We start from the raw sequence: 12,169 nt of genomic DNA, 5'->3' as shown, positions 1-12,169 counted from the left end.
TCCTCTATCCACTTCCTGATAAACCCAGTCACAGTAGGAACTACATCCTCTATCCACTTCCTGATGAACCCAGTCACAGTGGTAACATCCTCTATCCACTTCCTGATGAACCCAGTCACAGTAGGAACAACACCCTCTATCCACTTCCTGATGAACCCAGTCACAGTAGGAACAACATCCTCTATCCACTTCCTGATGAACCCAGTCACAGTGGGAACAACATCCTCTATCCACTTCCTGATGAACCCAGTCACAGTAGGAACAACATCCTCTATCCACTTCCTGATAAACCCAGTCACAGTAGGAACTACATCCTCTATCCACTTCCTGATGAACCCAGTCACAGTGGTAACAACATCCTCTATCCACTTCCTGATGAACCCAGTCACAGTAGGAACAACATCCTCTATCCACTTCCTGATGAACCCAGTCACAGTAGGAACAACATCCTCTATCCACTTCCTGATGAACCCAGTCACAGCAGGAACAACATCCTCTATCCACTTCCTGATGAACCCAGTCACAGTAGGAACAACATCCTCTATCCACTTCCTGATGAACCCAGTCACAGTAGGAACAACATCCTCTATCCACTTCCTGATGAACCCAGTCACAGTAGGAACAACATCCTCTATCCACTTCCTGATGAACCCAGTCACAGTAGGAACAACATCCTCTATCCACTTCCTGATGAACCCAGTCACAGTAGGAACAACATCCTCTATCCACTTCCTGATGAACCCCGTCACAGTAGGAACAACATCCTCTATCCACTTCCTGATGAACCCAGTCACAGTAGGAACAACATCCTCTATCCACTTCCTGATGAACCCAGTCACAGTAGGAACAACATCCTCTATCCACTTCCTGATGAACCCAGTCACAGTGGGAACAACATCCTCTATCCACTTCCTGATGAACCCAGTCACAGTAGGAACAACATCCTCTATCCACTTCCTGATAAACCCAGTCACAGTAGGAACTACATCCTCTATCCACTTCCTGATGAACCCAGTCACAGTGGTAACATCCTCTATCCACTTCCTGATGAACCCAGTCACAGTAGGAACAACACCCTCTATCCACTTCCTGATGAACCCAGTCACAGTAGGAACAACATCCTCTATCCACTTCCTGATGAACCCAGTCACAGTAGGAACAACATCCTCTATCCACTTCCTGATGAACCCAGTCACAGTAGGAACAACATCCTCTATCCACTTCCTGATGATCCCAGTCACAGTGGGAACAACATCCTCTATCCACTTCCTGATGAACCCGGTCACAGTAGGAACAACATCCTCTATCCACTTCCTGATGAACCCGGTCACAGTAGGAACAACATCCTCTATCCACTTCCTGATGATCCCGGTCACAGTAGGAACAACATCCTCTATCCACTTCCTGATGAACCCAGTCACAGTAGGAACAACATCCTCTATCCACTTCCTGATGAACCCAGTCACAGTAGGAACAACATCCTCTATCCACTTCCTGATGAACCCAGTCACAGTAGGAACAACATCCTCTATCCACTTCCTGATGAACCCAGTCACAGTAGGAACAACATCCTCTATCCACTTCCTGATGAACCCAGTCACAGTAGGAACAACATCCTCTATCCACTTCCTGATGAACCCAGTCACAGTAGGAACAACATCCTCTATCCACTTCCTGATGAACCCAGTCACAGTAGGAACAACATCCTCTATCCACTTCCTGATGAACCCAGTCACAGTGGGAACAACATCCTCTATCCACTTCCTGATGAACCCAGTCACAGTAGGAACTACATCCTCTAGCCACTTCCTGATGAACCCAGTCACCGTAGGAACAACATCCTCTATCCACTTCCTGATGAACCCAGTCACCGTAGGAACAACATCCTCTATTCACTTCCTGATGAACCCAGTCACAGTGGGAACAACATCCTCTATGTACTTCCTGATGAACCCAGTCACAGTAGGAACAACATCCTCTATCCACTTCCTGATGAACCCAGTCACAGTAGGAACAACATCCTCTATCCACTTCCTGATGAACCCAGTCACAGTAGGAACAACATCCTCTATCCACTTCCTGATGAACCCAGTCACAGTGGGAACAACATCCTCTATCCACTTCCTGATGAACCCAGTCACAGTGGGAACAACATCCTCTATCCACTTCCTGATGAACCCAGTCACAGTAGGAACAACATCCTCTATCCACTTCCTGATGAACCCAGTCACAGTAGGAACAACATCCTCTATCCACTTCCTGATGAACCCAGTCACAGTAGGAACAACATCCTCTATCCACTTCCTGATGAACCCAGTCACAGTGGGAACAACATCCTCTATCCACTTCCTGATGAACCCAGTCACAGTAGGAACAACATCCTCTATCCACTTCCTGATGAACCCAGTCACAGTGGGAACTACATCCTCTATCCACTTCCTGATAAACCCAGTCACAGTAGGAACAACATCCTCTATCCACTTCCTGATGAACCCAGTCACAGTAGGAACAACATCCTCTATCCACTTCCTGATGAACCCAGTCACAGTGGGAACAACATCCTCTATGTACTTCCTGATAAACCCAGTCACAGTGGGAACAACATCCTCTATCCACTTCCTGATGAACCCAGTCACAGTAGGAACAACATCCTCTATTCACTTCCTGATGAACCCAGTCACAGTAGGAACAACATCCTCTATCCACTTCCTGATGAACCCAGTCACAGTAGGAACAACATCCTCTATCCACTTCCTGATGAACCCAGTCACAGTAGGAACAACATCCTCTATGTACTTCCTGATGAACCCAGTCACAGTAGGAACAACATCCTCTAGCCACTTCCTGATGAACCCAGTCACAGTAGGAACAACATCCTCTATCCACTTCCTGATGAACCCAGTCACAGTAGGAACAACATCCTCTATCCACTTCCTGATGAACCCAGTCACAGTAGGAACAACATCCTCTATCCACTTCCTGATGAACCCAGTCACAGCAGGAACAACATCCTCTATCCACTTCCTGATGAACCCAGTCACAGTAGGAACAACATCCTCTATCCACTTCCTGATGAACCCAGTCACAGTGGTAACAACATCCTCTATCCACTTCCTGATGAACCCAGTCACAGTAGGAACAACATCCTCTATCCACTTCCTGATGAACCCAGTCACAGTAGGAACAACATCCTCTATCCACTTCCTGATGAACCCAGTCACAGTAGGAACAACATCCTCTATCCACTTCCTGATGAACCCAGTCACAGTGGGAACAACATCCTCTATCCACTTCCTGATGAACCCAGTCACAGTAGGAACAACATCCTCTATCTACTTCCTGATGAACCCAGTCACAGTGGGAACTACATCCTCTATCCACTTCCTGATAAACCCAGTCACAGTAGGAACAACATCCTCTATCCACTTCCTGATGAACCCAGTCACAGTAGGAACAACATCCTCTATCCACTTCCTGATGAACCCAGTCACAGTGGGAACAACATCCTCTATGTACTTCCTGATAAACCCAGTCACAGTGGGAACAACATCCTCTATCCACTTCCTGATGAACCCAGTCACAGTAGGAACAACATCCTCTATTCACTTCCTGATGAACCCAGTCACAGTAGGAACAACATCCTCTATCCACTTCCTGATGAACCCAGTCACAGTAGGAACAACATCCTCTATCCACTTCCTGATGAACCCAGTCACAGTAGGAACAACATCCTCTATCCACTTCCTGTGGAACCCAGTCACAGTAGGAACCCAGTCACAGTAGGAACAACATCCTCTATCCACTTCCTGATGAACCCAGTCACAGTGGGAACAACATCCTCTATCCACTTCCTGATGAACCCAGTCACAGTGGTAACAACATCCTCTATGATGCACTTCCTGATGAGCCCAGTCACAGTAGGAACAACATCCTCTATCCACTTCCTGATGAACCCAGTCACAGTAGGAACAACATCCTCTATCCACTTCCTGATGAACCCAGTCACAGTAGGAACAACATCCTCTATCCACTTCCTGATGAACCCAGTCACAGTGGGAACAACATCCTCTATCCACTTCCTGATGAACCCAGTCACAGTGGGAACAACATCCTCTATCCACTTCCTGATGAACCCAGTCACAGTAGGAACAACATCCTCTATCCACTTCCTGATGAACCCAGTCACAGTGGGAACAACATCCTCTATCCACTTCCTGATGAACCCAGTCACAGTAGGAACAACATCCTCTATCCACTTCCTGATGAACCCAGTCACAGTAGGAACAACATCCTCTATCCACTTCCTGATGAACCCAGTCACAGTAGGAACAACATCCTCTATGTACTTCCTGATGAACCCAGTCACAGTAGGAACAACATCCTCTATCCACTTCCTGATGAACCCAGTCACAGTAGGAACAACATCCTCTATCCACTTCCTGATGAACCCAGTCACAGTGGGAACAACATCCTCTATCCACTTCCTGATAAACCCAGTCACATCCTCTATCCACTTCCTGATGAACCCAGTCACATCCTCTATCCACTTCCTGATGATCCCAGTCACAGTAGGAACAACATCCTCTATCCACTTCCTGATGAACCCAGTCACAGTAGGAACAACATCCTCTATCCACTTCCTGATGAACCCAGTCACAGTAGGAACAACATCCTCTATCCACTTCCTGATGAACCCAGTCACAGTAGGAACAACATCCTCTATCCACTTCCTGATGAACCCAGTCACAGTAGGAACAACATCCTCTATCCACTTCCTGATGAACCCAGTCACAGTAGGAACAACATCCTCTATCCACTTCCTGATGAACCCAGTCACAGTAGGAACAACATCCTCTATCCACTTCCTGATGAACCCAGTCACAGTAGGAACAACATCCTCTATCCACTTCCTGATGAACCCAGTCACAGTGGGAACAACATCCTCTATCCACTTCCTGATAAACCCAGTCACATCCTCTATCCACTTCCTGATGAACCCAGTCACATCCTCTATCCACTTCCTGATGATCCCAGTCACAGTAGGAACAACATCCTCTATCCACTTCCTGATGAACCCAGTCACAGTAGGAACAACATCCTCTATCCACTTCCTGATGAACCCAGTCACAGTAGGAACAACATCCTCTATCCACTTCCTGATGAACCCAGTCACAGTAGGAACAACATCCTCTATCCACTTCCTGATGAACCCAGTCACAGTAGGAACAACATCCTCTATCCACTTCCTGATGAACCCAGTCACAGTAGGAACAACATCCTCTATCCACTTCCTGATGAACCCAGTCACAGTAGGAACAACATCCTCTATCCACTTCCTGATGAACCCAGTCACATCCTCTATCCACTTCCTGATGAACCCAGTCACATCCTCTATCCACTTCCTGATGAACCCAGTCACAGTAGGAACAACATCCTCTATCCACTTCCCGATGAACCCAGTCACATCCTCTATCCACTTCCTGATGAACCCAGTCACAGTAGGAACAACATCCTCTATCCACTTCCTGATGAACCCAGTCACAGTAGGAACAACATCCTCTATGTACTTCCTGATGAACCCAGTCACAGTAGGAACAACATCCTCTAGCCACTTCCTGATGAACCCAGTCACAGTAGGAACAACATCCTCTATCCACTTCCTGATGAACCCAGTCACAGTAGGAACAACATCCTCTATCCACTTCCTGATGAACCCAGTCACAGTAGGAACAACATCCTCTATCCACTTCCTGATGAACCCAGTCACAGCAGGAACAACATCCTCTATCCACTTCCTGATGAACCCAGTCACAGTAGGAACAACATCCTCTATCCACTTCCTGATGAACCCAGTCACAGTGGTAACAACATCCTCTATCCACTTCCTGATGAACCCAGTCACAGTAGGAACAACATCCTCTATCCACTTCCTGATGAACCCAGTCACAGTAGGAACAACATCCTCTATCCACTTCCTGATGAACCCAGTCACAGTAGGAACAACATCCTCTATCCACTTCCTGATGAACCCAGTCACAGTGGGAACAACATCCTCTATCCACTTCCTGATGAACCCAGTCACAGTAGGAACAACATCCTCTATCCACTTCCTGATGAACCCAGTCACAGTGGGAACTACATCCTCTATCCACTTCCTGATAAACCCAGTCACAGTAGGAACAACATCCTCTATCCACTTCCTGATGAACCCAGTCACAGTAGGAACAACATCCTCTATCCACTTCCTGATGAACCCAGTCACAGTGGGAACAACATCCTCTATGTACTTCCTGATAAACCCAGTCACAGTGGGAACAACATCCTCTATCCACTTCCTGATGAACCCAGTCACAGTAGGAACAACATCCTCTATTCACTTCCTGATGAACCCAGTCACAGTAGGAACAACATCCTCTATCCACTTCCTGTGGAACCCAGTCACAGTAGGAACCCAGTCACAGTAGGAACAACATCCTCTATCCACTTCCTGATGAACCCAGTCACAGTAGGAACAACATCCTCTATCCACTTCCTGATGAACCCAGTCACAGTGGTAACAACATCCTCTATCCACTTCCTGATGAACCCAGTCACAGTAGGAACAACATCCTCTATCCACTTCCTGATGAACCCAGTCACAGTAGGAACAACATCCTCTATCCACTTCCTGATGAACCCAGTCACAGCAGGAACAACATCCTCTATCCACTTCCTGATGAACCCAGTCACAGCAGGAACAACATCCTCTATCCACTTCCTGATGAACCCAGTCACAGTAGGAACAACATCCTCTATCCACTTCCTGATGAACCCAGTCACAGTAGGAACAACATCCTCTATCCACTTCCTGATGAACCCAGTCACAGTAGGAACAACATCCTCTATCCACTTCCTGATGAACCCAGTCACAGTAGGAACAACATCCTCTATCCACTTCCTGATGAACCCAGTCACAGTAGGAACAACATCCTCTATCCACTTCCTGATGAACCCAGTCACAGTAGGAACAACATCCTCTATCCACTTCCTGATGAACCCAGTCACATCCTCTATCCACTTCCTGATGAACCCAGTCACAGTAGGAACAACATCCTCTATCCACTTCCTGATGAACCCAGTCACATCCTCTATCCACTTCCTGATGAACCCAGTCACATCCTCTATCCACTTCCTGACGAACCCAGTCACCAGGTCATTGTATACGTCAGTGTAATTCTCAGAGTCAACACAGAACATTTCCCAGTCCACGTGATCAGCATCACCTTGAAACATGGATTCCGATTGGTCCGACCAACAGAGTGGTTAAGGAGTGGGATTCTTGTCTTGATTACATTGAAGAGCAGGAGATGAGATGAAAAATGTATTATATTTGATTTTACCTGTAAGATGTTATCCCCATCTGCATCCAGGGGAGCCTGGGCCAGCTTGATGATGAAGACACTGTGGGAGCGACTGGACTCTCTGTTGAGCTGAGTGTTGGCTATACGTCTCTTCTTCTGTCCTGTAACATAACCAGACAGTCAGCCTAACATCAATACACCTATACAACATCACACTGAGAGACTGGACTCTCTGTTTACCCGAGTGTTGGCTATACAACATCACTGTGAGAGAGACTCTCTGTTGACCTGAGTGTTGGCTATACAACATCACACTGTGGGAGAGACTCTCTGTTGAGCTGAGTGTTGGCTATACAACATCACACTGTGGGAGAGACTCTCTGTTGAGCTGAGTGTTGGCTATACAACATCACTGTGAGAGAGACTCTCTGTTGACCTGAGTGTTGGCTATACAACATCACACTGTGGGAGAGACTCTCTGTTGAGCTGAGTGTTGGCTATACAACATCACTGTGAGAGACTGGACTCTCTGTTGACCTGAGTGTTGGCTATACAACATCACTGAGAGACTGGACTCTCTGTTGACCTGAGTGTTGGCTATACAACATCACTGAGAGACTGGACTCTCTGTTGAGCTGAGTGTTGGCTATACAACATCACTGAGAGACTGGACTCTCTGTTGACCTGAGTGTTGGCTATACAACATCACTGAGAGACTGGACTCTCTGTTGAGCTGAGTGTTGGCTATACAACATCACTGAGAGACTGGACTCTCTGTTGAGCTGAGTGTTGGCTATACAACATCACTGAGAGACTGGACTCTCTGTTGACCTGAGTGTTGGCTATACAACATCACTGAGAGACTGGACTCTCTGTTGACCTGAGTGTTGGCTATACAACATCACTGAGAGACTGGACTCTCTGTTGACCTGAGTGTTGGCTATACAACATCACTGAGAGACTGGACTCTCTGTTTACCCGAGTGTTGGCTATACAACATCACTGTGAGAGACTGGACTCTCTGTTGACCTGAGTGTTGGCTATACAACATCACTGTGAGAGAGACTCTCTGTTGACCTGAGTGTTGGCTATACAACATCACTGAGAGACTGGACTCTCTGTTGAGCTGAGTGTTGGCTATACAACATCACTGGGAGAGACTGGACTCTCTGTTGACCTGAGTGTTGGCTATACAACATCACTGGGAGAGACTGGACTCTCTGTTGAGCTGAGTGTTGGCTATACAACATCACACTGTGGGAGAGACTCTCTGACCTGAGTGTTGGCTATACAACATCACTGTGAGAGACTGGACTCTGTTGACCTGAGTGTTGGCTATACAACATCACTGTGAGAGACTGGACTCTCTGTTGACCTGAGTGTTGGCTATACAACATCACTGGGAGAGACTGGACCCTCAATTACCTACTCAGGAACACGATAGGACCCGGGTCAAACACAGAGTGGATGGGTTGTGATAGTATGAACATGATAGGACCCGGGTCAAACACAGAGTGGATGGGTTGTGATAGTAGGAACATGATAGGACCCGGGTCAAACACAGAGTGGATGGGTTGTGATAGTATGAACATGATAGGACCCGGGTCAAACACAGAGTGGATGGGTTGTGATAGTATGAACATGATAGGGCCCGGGTCAAACACAGAGTGGATGGGTTGTGATAGTATGAACATGATAGGACCCGGGTCAAACACAGAGTGGATGGGTTGTGATAGTAGGAACATGATAGGACCCGGGTCAAACACAGAGTGGATGGGTTGTGATAGTAGGAACATGATACTTGGTCTGGGTGGCTGGGACGAGTAAAGCACTTTAAGAAAACAGTATTGCTGTAAAAAGGGCTTTAATGGCGGCATAAATTGTGCAAACGGTCAGAATCGGGCTGCGCCCTTGAAGAAAATGGAATTGATTACGTGTTTAGTGAAGGTTTGAGACAATCTTACCTCTCCAGAACACCTCAAAGGCCTCTTCTGTCGACTTAACTTCTACCTCGGTGCATCCGGCCACGTACATGTTGTGGTTCTGGTCCTCTCTTAGGAGCTTAGACTGAGGCGCTCTACAGACAGAGACAGAGTCAACTGACTGATAATGCTGAGCGAGCCTGGTACAACATCGGTTTGTGTCGTCTGGCCAACAACAGTGGTCATTCGTAACAGAACAAACAGATCTGGGACCAGGCTAACGCTGTGTATTAAGACAGCCACAGAAAGCAGTAGACAGTCAAGACTAAAGCAACATAGAAAGACAAGCAACAGACCAGACCAAACATTCAACAGACCAAACATTCAACAGAGCAACAGATCATTCAACAGATCATTCAACAGACCATTCAACAGACCATTCAACAGACCAAACAGACCATTCAACAGACCATTCAACAGACCAAACAGACCAAACAGAGCATTCACCAGACCAAACGACAGAGCATTCACCAGACCAAACAGACAGAGCATTCACCAGACCAAACAGACAGAGCATTCACCAGACCAAACAGACAGAGCATTCACCAGACCAAACAGACAGAGCATTCACCAGACCAAACAGACAGAGCATTCACCAGACCAAACAGACAGAGCATTCACCAGACCAAACAGACAGAGCATTCACCAGACCAAACAGACAGAGCATTCACCAGACCAAACAGACAGAGCATTCACCAGACCAAACAGACAGAGCATTCACCAGACCAAACAGACAGAGCATTCACCAGACCAAACAGACAGAGCATTCACCAGACCAAACAGACAGAGCATTCACCAGACCAAACAGACAGAGCATTCACCAGACCAGACAGACAGAGCATTCACCAGACCAGACAGACAGACCATTCACCAGACCAGACAGAGCATTCACCAGACCAAACAGAGCATTCACCAGACCAGACAGAGCATTCACCAGACCAGACAGAGCATTCACCAGACCAGACAGAGCATTCACCAGACCAGACAGAGCATTCACCAGACCAGACAGAGCATTCACCAGACCAGACAGAGCATTCACCAGACCAGACAGAGCATTCACCAGACCAGACAGAGCATTCACCAGACCAGACAGAGCATTCACCAGACCAGACAGAGCATTCACCAGACCAAACAGAGCATTCACCAGACCAAACAGAGCATTCACCAGACCAAACAGAGCATTCACCAGACCAAACAGAGCATTCAACAGACCAAACAGAGCATTCACCAGACCAAACAGAGCATTCACCAGACCAGACAGAGCATTCACCAGACCAGACAGAGCATTCAACAGACCAGACAGAGCATTCACCAGACCAGACCAAACAGAGCATTCACCAGACCAGACAGAGCATTCAACAGACCAAACAGAGCATTCACCAGACCAGACAGAGCATTCAACAGACCAGACAGAGAATTCACCAGACCAGACCAGACAGAGCATTCACCAGACCAGACAGAGCATTCACCAGACCAGACAGAGCATTCACCAGACCAGACAGAGCATTCACCAGACCAGACAGAGCATTCACCAGACCAGACAGAGCATTCACCAGACCAGACAGAGCATTCACCAGACCAGACAGAGCATTCACCAGACCAGACAGAGCATTCACCAGACCAGACAGAGCATTCACCAGACCAGACAGAGCATTCACCAGACCAGACAGAGCATTCACCAGACCAGACAGAGCATTCACCAGACCAGACAGAGCATTCACCAGACCAGACAGAGCATTCACCAGACCAGACAGAGCATTCACCAGACCAGACAGAGCATTCACCAGACCAGACAGAGCATTCACCAGACCAGACAGAGCATTCACCAGACCAGACAGAGCATTCACCAGACCAGACAGAGCATTCACCAGACCAGACAGAGCATTCACCAGACCAGACAGAGCATTCACCAGACCAGACAGAGCATTCACCAGACCAGACAGAGCATTCACCAGACCAGACAGAGCATTCACCAGACCAGACAGAGCATTCACCAGACCAGACAGAGCATTCACCAGACCAGACAGAGCATTCACCAGACCAGACAGAGCATTCACCAGACCAGACAGAGCATTCACCAGACCAGACAGAGCATTCACCAGACCAGACAGAGCATTCACCAGACCAGACAGAGCATTCACCAGACCAGACAGAGCATTCACCAGACCAGACAGAGCATTCACCAGACCAGACAGAGCATTCACCAGACCAGACAGAGCATTCACCAGACCAGACAGAGCATTCACCAGACCAGACAGAGCATTCACCAGACCAGACAGAGCATTCACCAGACCAGACAGAGCATTCAACGTGATTAAATGAAGCACATCTGCTACTACAAAGTACAAGGAGCACAACAGACAATTCCATACAGCTAATGAACACTTCCTGGTTGCAACATTCAAGCTTCCGTATTAGGGTATATATATATTATACATGTAGCTAAATGAGTACGCTCTATATGTGACATACATGAACTCCTGGTTGGGCTGCCTCTGAGGGGTACCTCCACCATTCCACCTAACAAAGTAAGGAACACAGGAACATTTTCATCTGACTGTAACAACTACTTTAATATGAAACTATACCTTACAGTAGCCAGTAGGACCAGGAGCTAGCTACGACTCTGACGGGACCAGGAGCTAGCTACGCCTCTGACGGGACCAGGAGCTAGCTACGCCTCTGACGGGACCAGGAGCTAGCTACGCCTCTGACGGGACCAGGAGCTAGCTACGCCTCTGACGGGACCAGGAGCTAGCTACGCCTCTGACGGGACCAGGAGCTAGCTACGCCTCTGACGGGACCAGGAGCTAGCTACGCCTCTGACGGGACCAGGAGCTAGCTACG

The 12,169-nt window shown here is 47.7% G+C and overlaps 1 protein-coding gene across 3 annotated transcripts in view; it reads right to left on the bottom strand.

Annotated features, from left to right (window-relative positions):
• kif23 (kinesin family member 23) overlaps positions 1-12,169 on the bottom strand; it is a 68,327-nt gene that overhangs the window by 43,972 nt on the left and 12,186 nt on the right. For 2 of the 3 annotated variants that reach the window (XM_055933042.1, XM_055933040.1), the window contains exons 8-10: positions 11,795-11,842; positions 9,305-9,417; positions 7,380-7,501 (exon numbers count right to left, since the gene is read on the bottom strand). In XM_055933042.1, the coding sequence (XP_055789017.1) occupies positions 7,380-7,501; positions 9,305-9,417; positions 11,795-11,842 (283 nt within the window). The remainder of the gene's footprint in view (positions 1-7,379; positions 7,502-9,304; positions 9,418-11,794; positions 11,843-12,169) is intronic. The other variant, XM_055933041.1, reaches the window with a different exon arrangement.

The sequence above is a fragment of the Salvelinus fontinalis genome, chromosome 9 (genome assembly GCF_029448725.1).
Source record: "Salvelinus fontinalis isolate EN_2023a chromosome 9, ASM2944872v1, whole genome shotgun sequence".
Lineage (NCBI taxonomy): Eukaryota > Metazoa > Chordata > Actinopteri > Salmoniformes > Salmonidae > Salvelinus > Salvelinus fontinalis.
This window is presented reverse-complemented; position numbering and strand designations above follow the sequence as displayed.